This window comes from Pyricularia pennisetigena, chromosome 3 (assembly GCF_004337985.1).
Source record: "Pyricularia pennisetigena strain Br36 chromosome 3, whole genome shotgun sequence".
Taxonomy (NCBI): Eukaryota; Fungi; Ascomycota; class Sordariomycetes; order Magnaporthales; family Pyriculariaceae; genus Pyricularia; species Pyricularia pennisetigena.
In genome coordinates, this window is record NC_043742.1 from 7,142,646 (window position 1) to 7,156,533 (window position 13,888).

Sequence of the window (13,888 nt, forward strand, 5' to 3'; positions counted from 1 at the left end):
TGGTCTTGAGAGATTTTACTGGTTCCGGCCGGGTAAACAAACGCTCATCACTTGTGACGATTGGCTATGAGAAAGGAAAACAACTGGATCACTGCAAAAGGATAGCGGCACCAGAGTGGAGACAAAAATAGCCGGACTGTGCCTAGCAGAGGTTACCCGCTGTCGCCGCTGCTTACCAGGGGTCCTGCGAGCGTTCCTTGTGCGAAAAAGAGAAAGTAGGAAAGAAAAAGAAGAAAAAAAAAGAAAAAAATACGTGGAGGTTGGTCTGGCCTGGTGCAGCCCTCCATTTGGGCTGAACCGCGGCGGGTAGCATGGTACTGTAGGTACTGGATGAAGATTAAGGTGCAGTACCTAGCTAGGCTGTACAGTAATTACATTGTAACCAACGAGCGTTCCCAGCCGCCTCGATTGCAGCTGTTCGTAATTTCTCTCTGGCTGCTCTCTTGCTTTTTCGTTTCCTCTTTTCTAGGCAAATCTGTTCAAAATTCAAACCTCTGCGTTGTTTGTTGGATTTCGTTCTCTTCTTGATCATTGTCTGTCACATAATTAACCTACTTGGTAAGCAAGCTAAGGTACCTTTTCCATTTTGCGTGGTTCAACACATCGACTTGGCCCCCAGTCCTTGCGCTTGCCCACTGGAGCACAGCATCGAATTGCGAAAAAAAAAAAAAAAGGTTCTGCCGCCCGCGTGCAGCAAGAGATACATTGCCTTATTGCTTGGTCTGCACGTCGTTTAAGAAGTCTCGCGTTGCTTCTTTTCTTTCTTTTTGAATTTTTTTTTCCCTCCCCCACCTCATTACTCCCTTCTTGTTTGCGCTGCTCGTGCAAAAGCCCAACGGCCTCTACAGCTTTCATAGCTACACGGCCTGGCCTTGTCAGTCATCCGTTTGGGGTCGCCCCCATTCCTGCCAACCAGGACCGATAAAGAAAATTTAGCGGCAACTCAGAGACACCTCACCGAGCTACCCAGACTTGCAAACTCAAATGAAGTTTTTTGGCAAGAAGTCGCTCAAAAAAAACCAACGTCAGGACAGTGGTGAGGACACAGACGATTTCTCCCACTCGGAGCCTTCCTCGCCCATCAAAAGCCCCTCTCACAAGTCATCCTCTCCCACCAAATCTTCGCCGATAAAATCGCCCGTCAAACATCTGCATTCCCACAACCCCTCCAAGATCGACCAGGAAAATTTGCCTTCGCTTTCACGAGAGCCGAAGCACCCTCGCCTGCCTCGCTCTTTTGGGAGGGACCAAGGGTCGTCGTCGAGGCGCAAGAAGATTGATCCAGACACGCACCCTCTGAACCTGCCACCCGAGGAGCGAAAGCGCCTCTCAGAACTCTCAGCCATGTCAAACCGCGGTGAATCCATGGACATCGACCGGGAGCCCCCGAATGGGACTCCTGCTTCGCCAAAGGCCCAGTCACCCACGCCGCAGCCTCCTTCCGATCCACCCGGCCCAGCCGACGCCAACGGAGGTACTGTTCGGCCGATGAACACAGACTCGGACGTTCCAGTGCCCCCGCCACACAAGTCTCCTCCGGGACCAACCCCCGCCGAGGAGGCCGAGGGCTTCAAAGCAGCCGGGAACAAGCTTTTCAAAGACAAGGAGTACACTCGCGCCATCGGCGAGTATACTAAGGGTAAGACTTCGCGCCATCGAGATGTGTCTAGAATTCTAGCGGCCAGCTGCTGACTATGTCACTTACAATGTAGCTGTGAACCTGGTTCCGAACTCTGCCATTTACAGAAGCAACAGAGCTGCCGCGTTCATGTCCGCTGGCAAATACGAAGAGGCTTTTGAAGATTGCAAACGATCCCTTGAACTCGATCCTGACAACCCCAAGACCCTGCTCCGGTTGGCCCGTATTTACACTGGCTTGGGCAAGCCGACTGAGGCCATTGCAACTTTTGGGCAGATTCGTCCTTCGCCATCCACGAAGGACATGGCCCCAGCCAAGGAGATGCTGCAACACGTCGAGGCGGCCCAGTCTGCTCTGAAGAGTGGCCAAGCATCCTTTGTGCTTCGAGCTCTTGACCTGGCCGAGAAGCATCTGCCATACGGTGTTCTTAGGCCGAGAAAATGGCAGCTCATGCGAGGTGAGGCACTCCTAAAAATGGGTGATATCAACTCAATCGGGGATGCTCAGAATATTGCCATGTCTCTCTTGAGAATCAACAATCAAGACCCTGAGGCCTTGGTCCTTAGAGGACGTGCTCTTTATGCGCAAGGGGAGAACGACAAGGCTATCCAGCATTTTCGCAAGGCTGTTAGCCTTGACCCTGATTTCAAGGATGCAGTCAAATGGCTGAGAGTTGTTCAGAAGCTTGATCGGATGAAGGAGGAGGGTAACGTTGAGTACAAGGCCGGCAAATGGCAAGCAGCTATCGAGAAATACTCGGCTGCTCTACAAGTGGACCCGGATAACAAGGGCACCAATTCCAAGATCCTACAGAATCGAGCGCTTGCATACAACAAGCTCAAGCAGTATGATCAGGCGATTGTTGACTGCGAGAAGGCTCTGAATCTGGACCCCAGCTACACCAAGGCTCGCAAGACCAAGGCTACTGCTCTGGGCTTGGCCGAGAAGTGGGAAGATGCGGTCAGGGAGTGGAAGAGCCTCGCCGAATCAGAGCAAGGCGACCGTACGATTCTTAAAGAGCTCAGGCATGCTGAGCTTGAGCTCAAGAAGAGCAAGAGGAAGGACTACTACAAGATTTTGGGAGTAAACAAGGATGCGGACGACAAGGAGATCAAGAAGGCCTATCGCAAGCTGGCCGTCATCCACCACCCTGATAAGAACCCGGGCGACGAGGCGGCGGAAGCACGGTTCAAGGATATTGGTGAAGCCTACGAAACCTTGAGCGATCCTCAGTAAGAGCCCGACCTAATATTTTTATTTGTAAGAATGATTCTTTGGTGTCGATATTGACCACTGCTACAGGAAACGTGAACGTTACGACAGCGGTATCGATTTGGAGGACCCCTCGGACATGTTTGGGGGAGGAGGTCACGGTATGCACGGCGGCATCGACCCAGAGATACTGTTCAGCATGATGGGCGGCCAAGGTGGGTTTGGTGGCGGGGGTGGGTTCGGCGGGGGTGGCGGCTTCCATTCTTTTGGCGGCGGTGGCTCGCGACAGCGCGGGTACCCCGGGGGTTTCCAGTTCTCATGACAACCCAAGTCACCAAAGGGCGATGACGACGACGGCCGGGGCAGTTGCACCGGCGAGTCAAAGCCTGACAGTGGTGGGGATCCGGGACAATCTCACCAAGACAATGACCCGGCCCAGAGCGCGCAGTGGTATGCCGCGGACGACGAGGGGCGAGACGACACCGATTACGGTGATAGACGAGATCGTTACGCAGCAGAGAAAGGCCGAAAGATGACCTTGGCTCAGTTGCGCAAGTTCTGGCCGTGGCTGGCGGCTGTGGTAGTGCTTCTGCCTTCCACATTGAGTTTTCCTCTAATATTTGCTTGTGGAGTTATGTACATTATCACCAAGGCTGCAAAAAAACCCGCCACGAAGGATCCGGGGGGCTGGGTAGAGGATGATGGCCATTAGCTCTGGTCACCTCTACAGTTGAAGTCATCAAACGTGGCTACTTCTTTACTACATTTCAGTGATGTTTCGGGTCAAGCATGTATCACAAGAAATAGATATATGATTTGGGTGAGGATATCATGTGTTACCAGGTCGGCATCATACAGGCGCTATGAAGAGCAGTCTTTGTTTCAGTAGAATGTCTAATATTTTCAGAGTTTTTGTAGTTTTATTTGTGACTGGTAGCTCAACTTGCATAATGATTACCTTATTATTGCAAGGTATGCGGCAGTTACGGCCAGTGTTTTTGCAATGGACATGACTAGACGCTTGCCCTAGGAAGGTACAAAATACGAAAAGACCAATTAAAGTATTTATATAAAGGTGTGTGTGTGTGTGTTTGTATTTGTGTGGTCGGAGGCGAATTGTTGTCAATGCGGCTCAACCCACCATAGCAAAGCGAACTTTGTAATCAAGCAAGTTTATGGGGTTTAAAAAAAGAAACGACAAAGCTGGTGGGAATCCTAGCTGAACAGCGTCAAATCGTGGTTACAAAAAACTATGATACGGGGTAAGATGAATAGGAGGTACCTTGATAGGTATTTATTATTACGCACATCGTTGATGCAGCGCAGGGTCAAGGAGACTTCGGCACTTCCCCGCCACCAGCCTTGACGTTGAAGCGATGTCTTTTGATGGTATCAGACCAGCATGTGGGGACCCACATTCTGCAGCTTAATTCAACCGAGACCCCTGTCCGAATTTTCGAGGCCACGATTCAATCTGGCGAGATCCAAGTCAGTCAGTCCCTTTTGAACAGATTGTGCAAGAGCCACCCACCCACCTTGCCTGTCACTTACCTCAAGTAGGATAAATATCTTGGGGCCACATATATTCAAAGGCACATCCAACTTCCCAGGCAACAACAATTTTCTCCTTTTTTTTGGGCCTTGATTGTTGTGTTTGTAACTTCAGTCGAGACCTTGGGCATTCGGGTTGGCCCGCCACAGGTATACACATCATTTGTCGCTTGCACGAGAAAGCAGCGCAAACACGCTCTCTACCATCCATCCTTTGATTTCGACGCACGTCACGACAGCCTGCGCGCAACCAGAATCAACTGCAATCAGAACACGCAATTTTTCACATTCGCGTCGCCGGGCCTGCTAGGGCCTTGACACCAATCACTCTCGTCTATCGCGCTCTTGGGTCATAATGAGTAGCGACTACTCATACGACGAGACGGGCCACCTTTGGCCCTTCTTTGTCTTCACGCTGACAACAATTGTCACTCTTCCCCTCACATATGCCCTCGTAAACCGATCGAGAGACCCCGCAGCCAAGTTCCCGCGGATTAAGACTGAGTATAAGCCCAAGCATGGCGACTTGGTGCAGGCGCAAAAGTCGGCAGACAAACGGAAAAATCGCACGCTCGGCCTGACCCTGTTTGTGCTGGGCGGATGGGCCGTCATGGGCTACATGCTTTACCTGATCAGCGTCACCGAAGCCCCTGTTAATAAGCTCTGGAACCCCTATGACATTCTGGGTCTCTCGGAAACTGCATCTGAAAAGGTCATCAAGAAGACATACAAGGAACTGTCGCGACGCCTGCATCCTGACAAGGTCAAGCCCGACCCCGCCAAAAATGAGACGATCGAGTCGCTAAACGAGCAATACGTCGAGATCTCCAAGGCCTACCAAGCGCTGACGGACGAGGATGTCAGAAACAACTACATCCAATTTGGTCATCCCGACGGCAAGCAAGGCTTCAGCATCAACATTGCCCTTCCCAAGGTGATTGTCTCAGACGGAAATGGAAAATACGTTGTCCTCGTCTACTTTATGCTGTTTGGAGTTCTGCTGCCTTATTGGGTTGGCTCGTGGTGGTATGGCACCCAGAGGCGCTCCAAGGAAGGCCCGCTGATGGAGAGCGCAAACCGCCTGTTTAGGGAGTACGAGGATGACATTGACGAAGGTGGGGTCATTTCTGCACTGAGCACTGGCAAAGAGTTTGAGGATATTTTCAGGGGTAACAAGGCCGACTCTGGACTGTCCAAGATTGAATCCAGAATATCGGCACCCGGCGAAGCCTGGCAATTCGCCGCGGGCATGTCACTCAAGGAAAAGGAGAAACTCGAAGACCTCGACAACGGCGTGCGGCGAAAGGTCCTGGACTTACTTTGGGCGTACCTGGGACGCATCGAGCTTGACGACGCTGAGCTCACCAAGGCCAAGTTTGAGGTCGCTCCAATCGCCCACTCCCTCACAAAGTCCTTCACGGCAATTGCCTTGGCCTATGGAAACACGGCTCCTATCTTGGCCTCATACTACGCCAGCCAGATTCTCATCCAGGCAATTCCGCCCAAGGCATCCCCGCTTCTTCAACTGCCCCACATCACCCCGTCTATCGCCAAGGCCATCGAGGGAGACTCTAGGGTACGCATGTCATTGCAGCGATTTATGGATCAGCCCGACTCCCAGCGCCGAAGCCAAGCTATCGGTGAGGGTCTGCTCTCCGAATCACAGTACCAAGAAGCGGTCGAGGTCGCGAAGCAGTTGCCTTTCCTCCGTGTCGCCAAGGCTTATTTCAAGGTCACCGGAGAGAAGTACATCATCCCATCCTCTCTAGTCACACTTGTGGTCAAGGGCCGGTTTGTGCCTCCTGGAAGTGAAAACGTCCCCGAGATTGTCGAAGCAGACCTGGAGGATGTAGACCCGGCCGAGGATGACTTGGATGCTATTCTTGGGCGCAAAAAGAAACAAGTGGGCAAAGACGAACGCGGAAAGCCTGTATATGGAGCCGATGACGATACACCCGTTGTGCCGCCTCTGGCTTATGCCCCGTACTTTGCACGCGACCATTCTCCACGTTGGAACGTCTTCCTTACAGACTCGAAGCAAGGCAAGATGGCCGTGCCACCGTTTACGTTTGCGCAGTTTGACAAGCCAATCTTCAAGGACGACGGCAAGACTCCGACATACGAGATGCAAACGCTCAAGGCTCAGTTCCAGGCGCCTCCACAAGCTGGCCACTACACATTCGTTATGCACGTAGTGTGTGACAGCTATGTTGGGTTCGATACTAAGATGGAAGTTACCCTAGTCGTCGATGAGGCGAGCAGGGCGGCCGAAATGACAGATGAGGAGGAGATTAGCGAGCCGGACGAAGGTATGTTCTCTGGTTTGTTTTGTTGCGCATTTCACCTAAATTCAAACGCTAATACACATGTCTCTCAGACTCAATCGCGGGCATCATGAATGCCGCCAAAGGCGGAGCACCGCCACCACGAAAGAAGAAGCAGGTTGTCGAGGAAGATGAATCAGACGACGAGAGTGGCACGGAAGAAGAAGCGGATGATACAAGCGATACGAACACTGACACCGAGGATGAGTCTTGAGAACAATCCCTCTTTCACTCTTTCTCTATGTCTCTTCAATTCGATTTCTCAAGTCAGGCTTGCTGGCGGTATTACTAAAATGAGATGACACTGGCACTAAATCTATACTCGTTGTTGTTATCGGCATATGGCTCGTCCAGCGTGTTCGATCTGCTTATGTGATTTGTTTCTTGTCTTTTTTTTTTTTTTCTTGCGCTGTTACTATTTTCACTCCCGGGATTACATTCATCATTCTTAGCTGTTTCTTATACTCATGTCTTTGGCGTTTCTTGGCTGCGTCTGGGTCATTGGCTTTGTCTAGATCCCCTCATACGTTTCGGGAACACACAATCACACATTCAGGTGCATACGGGCTTGATTTTATCAACGTGTTTCTTTTCGCAGATTCACGTATAAACAGCGTAGGAGGCAATCAAAAGAAAGATCATGAAGTTATTGTGGGTTTTAGACATATTCCCGTCTGGCCGTGATTTGACGTATGAGGCTGGGAGCTGATGTTTTGACAGCTAGACTGGTCTTCTCATGAACAACTACGTTGACGTTTGATATTCAGGTCAAGGGTTAGCACCTTCTGGCCAACCATGAGATACTGGCGTTGGCTTCATCACAGGTGACAGTCAAGATGAACAAAACCGAGATAAGCCGGAATGAGCGGGGTTTTCAGTGATCCGTCAGTGTAGATATATATTCTGCAGAAAGAAGAGGTATAAAGAGACAGAGAATGTATGAGTGAGTGTGAGAGTGTGAGTCTTCTCGATCCAGAAACGCCAACGCTAAATGCAATCTCAATCTTTTCCGCCTGTTGCCGCTCAAGGGCAAAAACCTGCGGCTTGAACCACAACCAACAACCCAAGACAGGCCATTCCTTGGTGCTCTGACAGTTCGACAGAATCTTGGTTCTGCAAAAATTGGAGCAACGGTTGTGAACATACCCCGCAAAAAGAAAAGAAAAGAAGAAAAAAAAGAGAAAAGAGTTCATTGGAGTAGCTCCTCGCACGTCCAATCCTCGTAGCTGCAACAAGTCCCATCAGCAACAAGTTCATGTCCGTGGTCACTGAGCAACTGGCACGCAGACTTACTATCCGTCGGGCATGTAGCGCCGGATTATCAAGGGAATCTTTTTCTCAGCCAGTTCTTTGATAGCAATTTGCAACGGGTCCGTCTCTCCCTCGAGATCGACCAAAACAGGAGCGTTCATGCTGATTTGCAATGCCCTCGTTCCCAGAATGCGTGCCTTCTCGTACTTTGTCATGAAGGGGGTCGTGATCCGTTTGTCGTTGGGGATCTTCTTGTCCTTGTGTGACAACTTCTGGCCGGTGGCGCGGGCGGCCGCGTTTGGGTCGCCCGAAACGACCACATTGGCGTCTTCGTTTTCTTCATCATCATCGAGTGGGACTTCCTCGTCAAAGATTTCTTCGGGCTCTACATCATCGAAGGCGGCTTCCTCTTGGTAGCTAAAGGATGAAAATGTTAGGGTCAGCGAGGATAGAGAACTGCAGCGGTAAGTTTACAAGTGGTCGCAACGTACCCGCCACCACCTCCCATATCATCATCGCCACCAAAGTCGGACATTTTTGCGCGTTTACTAAGATGGAGTCGAGAGAACGAGATTTGAAAACTAAAATTGGGATTGGCGCTGTTGACGCTGCCGAAGTTGTTGCGGTTGGGTGAAGCGAATGAAAGAGTTGAGTAGGCGGATTTGATCCCAAGGCGCAAAGAAAGTCTGTCTGTTGATTCATGAAAATTTTGGGGCCAAATCACGAGCCGTCGCGTCGGGGCTCCATTTCGTGAACAAGCACTTTTGGTCTAAGTGCCTCTCTAAGAGCTACCCCTCCGCGATTGGATGAGTTTTCAAAAAGTTCACTGGGAGGGGCCCCCACACAGAAGTGGATCCACCACAACATCTGTACCTTGCTGTGCAATTTGTTCGTGCGATAAGCGATAAGCGTTTTGCTCCGCACAAAGTTTTGGCTTTTGGCGGCGGGATGGGTTGCAATTGCAATGCGAAAGTTCGCTAATAGTCGGCCGCTTGCCAGTACCGCTGTGAGGAGGTGCTTTGTTAGCATTTCCTCTATATACTGAGCATGGTTATGAAGAGAAAACGAGGGCGGGAAGAGGCATGTTTGCCGTCCAAGCGTTCGGCAATTGATATCAACGCCACAGCAGGTCAGATCTCTCTCTCTCTCTCTCTCTCTCTCTGTTTTTTTTTTTCCCATTTATCTTTGTTTATCTCAAAGGCACAAGCAACTATGAGTACTCATGGAGCTGAGCTTTGGGATTCTCCCTAGCTAACATGTTATTATTCCAGACGAGACTGTAGAATGTACCTTTGAGCTAGATGAACAGTCATCAATAGCTTCGAGTACCAACTTCGATGATGGGTTAGACTGTAGCTTCGACGGCAACTCGACGCCTGCTTCGACAGTAGCCACAATCAAGCCAGCACATGGCCAGTCTGCAGCACCGCCTCCCTCGACATCGACCGCCCGAAAGGTCTTCCCATCCATGCTGAAGACGATCAAGTGCACTTTTGCAGGATGTGACAAGACCTTCAATAGACCTGCTCGCCTGGCCGCCCATCTACGCACACACACTGGCGACCGGGCGCTTAGATGTCCGCACGATGGCTGTGACAAGGCCTACTTTGATGAGAAGCACCTGCAGCAACACATTAAGGGGTCACACTCGACCGAGAGGCAGTATGCATGTCCCGAGCCGGGCTGTGACAAGACTTTTCTGACTGGAACCCGCCTCCGCCGTCACGCCATCGTACATTCCGGCGAGGGCCGCTTTCGTTGCACAGGCTATGATGGCTGTGACAAGGTCTTCCGCAAGCACCAGACACTTCAGCGACATGTGCGTGCCGACCACCTGGGTCAATCCGCGTTTGTTTGCACCCATGATAATTGCGACGTCGGCTTCGACACGGCAAACGCACTACGGAAGCACGTGCAACGGGAGCATGGCGAGCTGCGCTTCTGGTGTGAGGAATGCGGCAAGGAAGATGGAGACGCGGGAAGGCGGACCGGGTTCACGACTATGGGCTTACTGAACGCGCATATGCGTACATGCCACATCGATTGTATGTTTTGCGAAACCACATGTGCCAGTCAGTGGGAGCTGGAGCGACATATCGAAATGCATCACTCGGGATCCACGACTTCGGACCGCAAAACTGTTCCTTGCACGTGGGAGAACTGTGACAAGAAATTCACACGCAAGGCGAATCTTAACGTGCATATCAGGATGGTGCATGAGGGCTACCGCTTCGTCTGCGGAGACTTTGATCTCTCTGAGGTTTCCGATCTGGCCTCATGGGATCGAGTTGGAGATGGATGCGGCAACGGTTTTGCCAGCAAGAGGAAGCTTGAAGACCACGTGCGCGTGGCGCACCTGGGCATGCAAAAGCCTGCAAGAACCGTACGCCTCAACTATGAGAGCCCCGTTAAGTCGGCCGGTCTCTTCAACATGTACGCGTCTGCTGAGCAGCTTATACCTCAGCCTGAAGCTTTTTTGAACACTATTCGGCCTGGACCGGACTTGCGCCCTCAGTTTCCATGCGAGTTCCCAGTCTGTTCACAAGGGTTTGGAACGGCAGAAGAGCGTGATGCCCATGCTGTCGCGTTCCACCTGGGTCAAGATCGTTCCCAGGAAATATCTACTGCTGACGCACAGTGGAACGATTGGACTTCAGTGGTTGATTACCATAATTCAGCTGAGCCGACAAGTGGTGATGCGGCAGTTGACTCAATATTCGACTGCCACGGATCTGAGCCGTCAAATATTTTGGACACAAGCTCTGGTAACATCGATCATGGTTTAGAAGCTCTGGTTGATCCTAGTCTCTTCCTTGGCTGAGCCGTGGTCCGGTTTACCTCTGATGATGTATGACTTTACGAGATAGTGATACAATATTGATTCCGCGAGACCTTCACTGTGCCACTTCTGTACTTTGTGGTCTCAAGGTACGCAGGTTTGGAATCCCATTGAGTTGTTCTATAAACAAGAATTTGAGGTACAGATAACGGCCACTGTTTTCCGTTTCACAATAGCCAACGTCTAAACATTTTGCGACTTAGGAGAAACACTGGGTGGACCAATCTCTTAAGATGTATTGTGTGCATAATGATATTGCAAAAACAGAAAATAGATACAACTGAGGATAATGATATCCATTAGGCCGTGCAAACCCCCAACTCCGGTATTGAGTAGCCGTTAAACAGCCCAACGCCAAATCACAACGCCTTGAAAAGACCTGAACGCCTGGAAAAACAATTTCCCCCTCGTGGATCTTACGATTATATCTACAGGGTATTGTGATGCTACTTGAGAGCCGAAACCTTCCAGGCTCCTCTCGGATTTCAACCCCTCTCAATTCCTCTAGGACGCGTCCCAGTCATGGGCAAAAAAAGAAGGGGAAAAAAAAACGATCTATCCAAGCCTCTCAGTCGTAAATGGAACTGCTAAAGCCCAGAAGTATGATGCCGATAAACGCAAATGCGATACTGAGGTTTCGACTATGGTTGAGACTCAAGCTCTCTACGAAGAGTTGCAAGGCAACACTGGTCATGATGCCGGCAGTGATGGCGTAGATGGCGCCATATGCTTTGTGGTCGACCTCAACATGAGCACGGCGCGCGACTTTGAACCAAAGCCATGCAAGAGCCGCGCCAGCAGGTTGGCTTAGTCCTCCGAGTAACGACGACCAAGCAATCGCCTTGAGCCTGCTTCCTAGGGCCATGTACAGAGGCAGGGCCATTGAGAAACCTTCGGCAATGTTGTGAACAAACAGAGCCATGAAAACGTTGAAGCCCAGGGCCGGACTTGCCATGTTGGTGGCATATGTGATGAAGCCCTCGGGAAACTTGTGCAGGGCGATCGCAATTACTGTCTGCAGACCAATCGACAAAAATGCGTTTGTTGGCACATGATGGTGGTGTTGAGCCTCGAGATCATCATTTGCAAGAGTGTCGTGGGTGTGGTCGTCGTCGTCCTCGACACCCTCTTGATCATGAGAATGATTGTTGTGGTCGTGCCCGTGCCCGTGCCCGTGTCCGTGACCGTGGCTGTGATGGTGGTGGTCGTCCCCCTCCGACGGGGCGTACGAAAACTCGCGCGACTGTGCCCGACTGATGCGGTACGCTGGATTTTGGAAGCTACCATCAATGGCTTCCTCGGATACCTCGGTGTAGACAGGACCTGAAGAAATACGGGTTGTCGCACGTGAGAGTGAAGTGCGGGCATTCATGTGTTTAAAACACTCTTGGCCACAAGGATCAGTGTAGCCAAAGCAGGGGCCGAGCTCGTCACAGTTGGCTTTCGTATCTTTGACAAATGATAAAACACGGTCTTTGACCTGAAGCATCGATGGCCTTCTGGTCGCCAGAGAGCCAGCGTCCGCTTGAGGGCGCAGAGTGTGCAATTGACCATGAGAATGCACACGGGACACAGTACTCTCATCTCCGTCTTGCTGAAAATCGCCATCGGGAGCATGTGGTTTAGGGACCTGTGAAGGGAGGAGAGGTGTTGATTCTGTCGCGGCACCGTTATGCTGTATTGTAGCAGTTCTTTTGGGTGACATGGCAGACCGGGCCTTAGAAACGCTCCGGGAAAGAGGCCTGGAATGGGGCCTCGTGGGGATTCCTTGATCAACCTGATCGTTCACCGGGCCGTGGCCGTGAGTGTGGTCACAATCCACAACGTGTGACGGCATCAACCTATGCATAAGCCTTGAAATGACTTGAATGCCCATAAAACCCACGACGAAGAAGGTCATCATGAGGAGACCCGCAGACATTTCTCTATATTCGGATAATAGGAACTCCTTTTTCGCCTCCGGAAGCATATTTGCCAAGGCCGAGTAGATCTTTTGGCAGCCGGTTGATGTCAGCGACTTTGGTAACAATGCGAAATCCCAAGTCCGACGAAACCAAATTTGACTTACCATGACGCCAAAGCTCAGGCTTAGTGATGAAGCGAGGAAGGCATTACTATCCTCGATTCTGAAAGTTTTACTCCTCGTAAAGCGGCGTACAAATATATCGACACAGATGAAAGAGGCGCCCGAAATGCAAGCTATGAGCAAAATCCAAGCGTCAACATCTTGTCTCTATGGTTCAATCAAAAGTGTTTTTCACAGTGGAAGATGAGACAAGAGCGTACCAATACCGCTCACTATACACATGATCCAGCCACGGGTGCCATCATGATCGCTGATCGGCGCGGAAGGACGTATAGAAGGCTCGGTTGACAGCATATTCGCGGAGTCTTGATGTAGATGCCAGACACCAGAGCTCGTCAAGGAGCACCTGGCTGGCTGTTTACTGCCCGAGATGCAATCGAGGTACGGCTGCGTAGCTGCAGTCTGCGATCTTGGTTATGGCAAAGAGCAGCCGATGGAGGCCCTGGTCGCTGATGTTTTCGTGCCGTGACTAGGACAGGTATACTTCGTGTAGCACTCTTTTTTTTCGTATGCAATACGCGTGAGACCGCAAGCGCTTGTGAAGGTAAAGCAGTTGTGGGCTAAGGTGAAAGGAGCCTTGCTTTGTTGAGATTGGTGGTATCGCAGATGCAGAGCGGCAACATGAGGATGTCAGTCAGGGTCAGGACAGTAACGCGGTTGAATTGCTTCACTGAACGAAGTCAAGGTGATTAATAGCAGGAGTAGAGTCTCGCAAGTCTTGAAATCGAGCTGTTCGTTCCAACGGTGGTGAGGGCGAGAAGATATCGTTGACTGCAAAATGTAAGATGTCAGGGACCCTGATGCCAAGGGCGATGTCCCAAGTAAGAACCGGTTTGGCCAACCCACCAAGCCCACCTCTAGATGGAAACACACGGTACATCGAAGTGGGGCGCGTGCAGCAGGGGTAGGCTGATCGATCAGGGATAAGCTTCGCAGCATTCGACGACGTGGATTGCGGTGCTGGCTCCAATGAGAGAGTGCTAGGT

General features: G+C 51.0%; 5 protein-coding genes across 5 annotated transcripts; 3 read left to right on the forward strand and 2 right to left on the reverse strand.

Moving 5' to 3' along the window:
• Positions 1-984: 984 nt before the first annotated feature.
• Positions 985-3,563, forward strand: PpBr36_03703 (uncharacterized protein; the record flags this gene model as incomplete). Its single annotated transcript, XM_029890873.1, is given in 5 exon segments — positions 985-1,639; positions 1,713-2,871; positions 2,942-3,126; positions 3,141-3,163; positions 3,183-3,563. 5 exon segments carry the CDS (start codon positions 985-987, stop codon positions 3,561-3,563), a joined length of 2,403 nt encoding a protein of 800 aa, XP_029753793.1.
• Positions 3,564-4,757: 1,194 nt separating this feature from the next.
• PpBr36_03704 (uncharacterized protein) lies at positions 4,758-6,940 on the forward strand (the record flags this gene model as incomplete). Its single annotated transcript, XM_029890874.1, has 2 exons — positions 4,758-6,711; positions 6,780-6,940. The coding sequence occupies 2 exons, from the start codon at positions 4,758-4,760 to the stop codon at positions 6,938-6,940; spliced, it is 2,115 nt and encodes a 704-aa protein (XP_029753786.1).
• A 975-nt stretch (positions 6,941-7,915) lies between these two features.
• PpBr36_03705 (uncharacterized protein) lies at positions 7,916-8,512 on the reverse strand (the record flags this gene model as incomplete). Its single annotated transcript, XM_029890875.1, has 3 exons — positions 7,916-7,952; positions 8,020-8,394; positions 8,469-8,512. 3 exons carry the CDS (start codon positions 8,510-8,512, stop codon positions 7,916-7,918), a joined length of 456 nt encoding a protein of 151 aa, XP_029753787.1.
• Positions 8,513-9,189: 677 nt separating this feature from the next.
• PpBr36_03706 (uncharacterized protein) lies at positions 9,190-10,798 on the forward strand (the record flags this gene model as incomplete). The annotated part of the gene is made up of 2 exons (XM_029890876.1): positions 9,190-9,193; positions 9,249-10,798. The coding sequence occupies 2 exons, from the start codon at positions 9,190-9,192 to the stop codon at positions 10,796-10,798; spliced, it is 1,554 nt and encodes a 517-aa protein (XP_029753788.1).
• A 586-nt stretch (positions 10,799-11,384) lies between these two features.
• On the reverse strand, positions 11,385-13,196 carry PpBr36_03707 (uncharacterized protein; the record flags this gene model as incomplete). Its single annotated transcript, XM_029890877.1, has 3 exons — positions 11,385-12,806; positions 12,885-13,015; positions 13,103-13,196. 3 exons carry the CDS (start codon positions 13,194-13,196, stop codon positions 11,385-11,387), a joined length of 1,647 nt encoding a protein of 548 aa, XP_029753789.1.
• Positions 13,197-13,888: the final 692 nt, after the last annotated feature.